The sequence below is a fragment of the Macaca nemestrina genome, chromosome 12 (genome assembly GCF_043159975.1).
Source record: "Macaca nemestrina isolate mMacNem1 chromosome 12, mMacNem.hap1, whole genome shotgun sequence".
Taxonomy (NCBI): Eukaryota; Metazoa; Chordata; class Mammalia; order Primates; family Cercopithecidae; genus Macaca; species Macaca nemestrina.
The window spans coordinates 69,091,565-69,097,785 of record NC_092136.1 but is presented as its reverse complement, the minus strand read 5'-3'; the positions used below and the strand labels follow the sequence as shown (position 1 = coordinate 69,097,785).

The window sequence follows — 6,221 nt, the reverse complement described above, 5'->3', positions numbered from 1 at the left end:
TACCATACCCAGCAAAACATTTTTTTTAAATTATTTTTAGTAGAGATGGAGTTTCACCATGTTGGCCAGACTGTCCTTATACCCCTACCTCAAGTGATCCACCCACCTTGGCCTCCCAAAGTGCTGGGATTACAGGCATGAGCCACCACGCCCAATCTGTTTAGTTTAATTAGATCCCATTTGTCAGTGTTTGCTTTCGTTGCAACTGTTTTTGACATTTTCATCATGAAATCTTTGCCTGTGCCTATGTCCTGAATGGTATTGCCTAGAATTTCTTCTAAAGTTTTTATAGTTTTGGGTTTTACACTTAAGTCTTTAATCCATCTTGAGTTAATTTATGTATAAGGTATAAGGTAGGGGTCCAGTTTCAATTTTCTGTATATGGCTAGCCAGTTCTCCCAGCACAATTTATTAAATAGGGAATCCCTTCCCCATTACTTGTTTTTACCAGGTTTGTTGAAGATCAGATTGTTTTAGATGTGCGGTCTTACTTCTGAGTTCTCTATCCTGTTCCATTAGTCCGTGTGTCTGTTTTTGTATCAGTCCCATGTTGTTTCAGTTACTGTCACCTTGTAGTATAATTTGAAGTTGGGTAAATCCTGTTGATTCTATTATTCTGGAGAACAATGACTAACATAGGGCCATCTCATTTAATTTTGAGGCGCTTTGTCACTAATCACTATCATCTGTCAGTTTGGTGGCATGTACTTGAAATCAAGGGACATAAATTTTTTATATTTTCCCATAAAATAAATTTTGTCTATGAGTTTATTAATAACAATGACTGTGTCTAAGGATTTGGGCTATAAAATCAAAACAGATTTACATTCTTTAATTGGACATGGAGACCTCTGGGTCCTTAATCATTTCTAATCATCCTTGCTGCCCAATTTAATACTCATATAATCTAGTAAGTATCTTTAAATTCACCTTTCATTTACCCTATAAAAATCTGCATCTTTGGTGAAGGAACCCAGCAATTATTCGTTAACGCAATGAATAAAGTTCATCTGCCCCTTATCTAGTATAAATTCATTTTATATAGGAGGAAAAGTGATCTGTCAACTCATTAGACCATACATATTTTTTCAGTGGGTCTCTAAGATTCTTCCATGTCTTCTTAATCATTTCTAAGATTGACTTATTTATTTTGTCTACAGGAATGCACACTTAGCCTTTCATTTCCTCAATCAAATTAAATATTCCTATGGTATATTATCCCTTCAAGCCCATACTATACAATTATAATATTATTTGAAAAAGAAAGGATGGTATTTGGCAATGGCTTTTTAAAATTCATATTCTTTTACACCTTAGATTTCCTATAACTACATGCTACTTATTTATCTTAATAGGCACCATGAAATTTATTCCTCATGAGGTCCTTCTCTATATAAGTTATATTTTTTCAGTTTTGAATGATCAAAAGCTGAATTACAGGCTTCACCTGCTGTAAGAAGGTGGTTCACCAGTTTGTTAGTCCACTGGGCCACTCCGAACTATACTCTTCTGATGAGCACAAACTTATGTGCAGTGTTTCCTGGGAGATAGTGTTATAAGTAGGCTTCTTTTTCTAACTTTCATTTTAAGTTTAGGAGTACAAGAGCAGGTTTGTTACATAGGTAAACTTGTGTCATGAGGGTTTGTTGTACAGATTATGTCATCACTCAGGATTAAGCCTAGTACCCATTTGTTACTTATCCTGATCCTCTCCCTCTTCTCACCCTCCACCCTCCAACAGGCCCCAGTGTGTGATGTTCCCTTCCATGTGTCCATGTGTTCTCAACATTTAGCTCCCACTTGTAAGTGAGAACATGTAGTATTTGGTTTTCTGTTCCTGTATTAACTTGCTAAGGCTTCTAATAGTACATAGCATTTTACCACAGGAAGACTTGTAGGAGATCACAGAAAGTTCTACATTTTATGATAATACTAACATATTGTGTTTATGATGATTGTTAAAATGGGTTTGGAATAGAAAAATATGTCTAAGTGGACTTCCACCATGTAGCCTTCTGTATAAATAAGTTTGAGATAATTATTTAGTTTTCCCTCCCACCAATGTCCTGTGTCTGTATTCATCCTACAGCATCTTCTCAATAAATTTAGTTTTTCACTTTCTTTCAGTCAGAAATGAACTTCTTAGACAGGGAAAATAACTTCATAAATCATTCATCAATGGTCAACTTTCCTGCCATTTTTAGGTTCCATTTCCTGTATTTTAGAAAAAGAGGCAGCTCTTCTACCTAACAGTATTTTCCAGTTTTAAATAATAGTTAGAGAAGATTCACATATCTGTAACTGAGATGATATAATTTTTAATAGTCTTTGGTTATAAGTGACTGAAACTCAACTGAAACTAGGCTGAACAAAATAAATTACAAGAAGAGGAGTTTATTAGGCTGTGGAATCAAAAAAAGATTCAAACTGTCCTCCTTGTCCCTGAGTCTAAGGAAAACATGGAATCAGGGATTTGAAGATTCTTTGTATTTATTATCAGTTCTTTATCTACAATTTACTTTAAATACTTATTACAGTTTGAAGTCACTTGCCTGATGAAAAACATTGTCATTAACGATTTTAAGTATTGCATTTTAGTACTTCTACCACAATAAAAGCATGACTGGTTTTTTTTGCAATGTCATATTGAAAAATTATTTTTAAAAAAGTTCTACTGCAGTTAAGAGTTTGGAGATACAATGCAAAATACCAGTTTTCATAGGGAACAATATTTTTGAAGTAGAAAGAGGAGAAATTTTCAGAAAAATGAAGTAGGTACTACTTCTATAAGCATGATGGAATATAAGGCAAAAAGTAGAAGCCACTAAGGATAGACTATTTTAGTGGCGTACCATTCACACGGGCCTTATAATTAGAAGATATAAATTTGAATCACGACTATACCACTTATAAATTTTATGCCCTTGGAGGGAATATTTAACTTTTTATATTAAATTTCCCCATCAAGAAAACAGTGATAATATCTACCTCACAATATTTTTATGAATAAAATAAGTTGTGGATGTGGTAGAGCATAATTAAGGGACATATGTTTGGTTTTATGAATGAAAGTAGGACAAAAACCTACCATCACATACATGCACTCACACTCACAATTTATTCAGACTGTGTTGCTCAGATGACATGGAGTAACAAGGATTTAAAAAATGATAAAGCCTATAGCTTTTTTATGTGCTCAGTTTTTTCACAATTATGTCTCTTATTTATTTATGTTTATTTATTTATTTATTTATTTATTGAATAATAAATAATAAATATAAGAGTCTTGCTCTGTCGCCCAGGCTGGAGTGCAGTGGCACGATCTCGGCTCACTGCAAGCTCCGCCTCCTGGGTTCACGCCATCCTCCTGCCTCAGCCTCTGGAGTAGCTGGGACTACAGTCGCCCGCCATAACGCCTGGCTAATTTTTTTTTTTTATATTTTTAGTAGAGACAGGGTTTCACCGTGTTCACTAGGATGGTCTCGATCTCCTGACCTTGTGATCCGCCCACCTCGGCCTCCCAAAGTGCTGGGATTACATCACAATTACATCTCTTAATGAAACAGAATATAAATGAGGACTGCAGTTTTTCTTAAGTTGGACTCTCTATGAGCAAAGCCTGAGATAGGGATTCAGATGTGTGCAATTTATTAATGAATGCTGTCAGGAGACAGGGAGCAAGGAAAAACAGTGTAGACCGAGAAAGGAGGTAAGCAAGAGTATAGTCACGGCTGGAGCTTAGTTTCAGAAGGCAAGAGGGTCAGTATTTGCCTATGGCCTGCTTCCTGGGGAGCAGGGGCCATTTTCTTCATGAGACATTTCCTACTAAGTTGAGAACAACAACCTGCAGAAAGCAGAAACCATGAACAATGAGCAGCCAACATTCACAGATGCACAGTTCTGTAAAATGATCTGGGCAAAACACCAAAGACATAAACAGTATCTTCTATATAGTCCCCTCTCCTGTCTCACTGAAGTATTATTTTTGCTCTGATTAAAGTGTAATTAAGGCGTAACCTCTCTCTTTTTAGGATATTTTAAATTGAGTTATGGGTCGCTTCCTAACTCATTAGACAATTTTAATCAAGTGAGAATGACATTATTTTATTCTTCCAGAAATTTATACTTCTTAAATGGAATCAGGATGTATGTATAGAAAGCAATCATTCTTCAAAAAAATGCAAAAGCCTATTTTTTGTGTCTTCAGATCTTGTTCATAGCAAAAGGAGGTGAAGAAACTGTCCCTTCTGCTAATTCAGACTAGTTAGCCACAGGTAGATATCTGGGGATGGCCTCAACATCAGAGCTAGCAATTAGGGTAGTGGGATAAGAATCAGAGCAAGATAGAAGGAGGTACTGACTGTGTCTACATCCTCTCATTTATCCATGATTCCTCTTCTCACATTTTTTTTTGTTGTTGTTGTTGTTACAAGTTTGTCAGAAGGTACTGTCTTGAGGAATAAATATGAGTTTATTGTTTTTGAGACAAATTCATGATCATTTGATTGAGGGAGAAGGAACCAACTAGACTGTTGGGATGATGAGTGATTAGTTCACTGATCAAAGAAGATTTTATTCTTTTTTGCAGGAAAATTCCTGAACTTCAGTGACCAAATTTATAGGTTCCCATTGTTTGTATGGACATCTGCAGAGGAATTCATAGGAGTTGGAAATTGGATTTGATATAGTAAACCAAACTCTATTCCATTTCACTCAAACCAACTAATAATTTTATATTTTTATGACTCTGTTACTATCTGCTAACTTTATACCATGAAATAAACATGTTAGTTACATTATAGACATACCCATAGATGCCTAAGGTATTGTTATCACAATAATTTAGTGCAAAGCTTAGAGAAATATTCTGTATACAGGAATGCAACAAAAATTTGTACAAACTACATTTAGCTAAAGAGTTGGGCTTAAAGAGATACCTTAGGGAAACTTAAAGCTCTATTTTAACACCTATTTTACCAAGTCATATGAGCATGTATGCTAGATATGAGACTTCTTTGTTCTCCTGCTAAATATTAGAGTGTTTACATTTTGTGAGAGTGACTGTGATGGTTGGAGATCAGGTTCCAATTCTATGGGTAGTAAAAAGGTGAAGAATGCCATTCTTAATCTGCTTGGTCTTGACACTATATATTATAGGATTCATTAGTGGAGGGAACAGAAAATAGACATAGCTCATAATGAGGTAAACAATATGTGAAACCTGCTTTCCAAAACGATGAATCAGAGATAATCCAATCACTGCAACATAGAAAACCAGGACACAGCAGATATGGGAGACACAGGTATTGAGAGCCTTAGCCCTCTCCTCTCTGGAGGCAATGCTCAGGACAGTCTTGAGTATCAACACATAGGAGATGAAGATAATCAGAGAATCTAGCACAAATATAAAGACCACAAGCACAACTGGGTACAGTTGGTTGAAGGTGGTATCAGCACAGGCCAGTTTAATGACATCCTGGTGAAGGCAGAATGCATGTGAAAGAACATGGGAGTGACAATAGAGAAAAAAATAGAGGGGCATGATTGGGGGAACAACAGATACAAATCCCCTAATCAGAACTCCCAGCCCAATCTTCACTATTCGAGTAGTAGTAAGTATGGAGGTATATCTAAGAGGGTTGCAGATGGCAATAAAACGGTCATAGGCCATGGCAAGCAGAATGCCAGACTCGACAAAGGAAAGTGAGTGTATAAAGTAGGCCTGGGAAAAGCAGGCTGCGCTTCCAATCTCCCTGTAATCCAGCCAGAGGACTCCCAGCACCGTGGGCATTGTGGTCAGGGTCAGCCCCAGGTCTGTGGCAGCCAGCATGGACAGAAAGAAGTACATGGGCTCATGAAGATTGTGATCTTCCTTAATGAGAAGAAGGAGGGTGCCATTGCCAAAAAGGACAGACATATAGATGAACAAGAAAAATAAGGAAATCCAGTGATGAGCTGCCTCCAAGCCTGGAAAACCAGTCAACAGGAAGGGATGCGAGCTGCCGTTGGACCACATCCTGGGTTTATTGAGTTTATATAGAAGAAATGTCTTTCTGTTTCTGTTATTACCACAATGCGCAGTTTTACCTTCAGGGTATCACTTCGACCATATGATTCTCAGAATTTTTCCCTAAAGACAACAATGACATCAATATAAGTGATTGTTTCTCAAAATGCATTCTTAGGATTACCTATACTATTTGTATTCTTAACTGCACATT

General features: G+C 36.6%; 1 protein-coding gene across 1 annotated transcript; it reads right to left on the bottom strand.

The window, feature by feature from the left end:
- Positions 1-5,077: 5,077 nt before the first annotated feature.
- On the bottom strand, positions 5,078-6,016 carry LOC105468618 (olfactory receptor 51B5). The gene has a single exon (XM_011718816.2). It carries the CDS (start codon positions 6,014-6,016, stop codon positions 5,078-5,080), a length of 939 nt encoding a protein of 312 aa, XP_011717118.2.
- Between the last annotated feature and the right edge of the window lie 205 nt (positions 6,017-6,221).

Coding starts and splice junctions, on each gene's coding strand:
- LOC105468618 (XM_011718816.2), bottom strand. CDS start 6,016: ATGTGGTCCAACGGCAGCTCGCATCCCTTCCTGTTGACTGGTTTTCCA.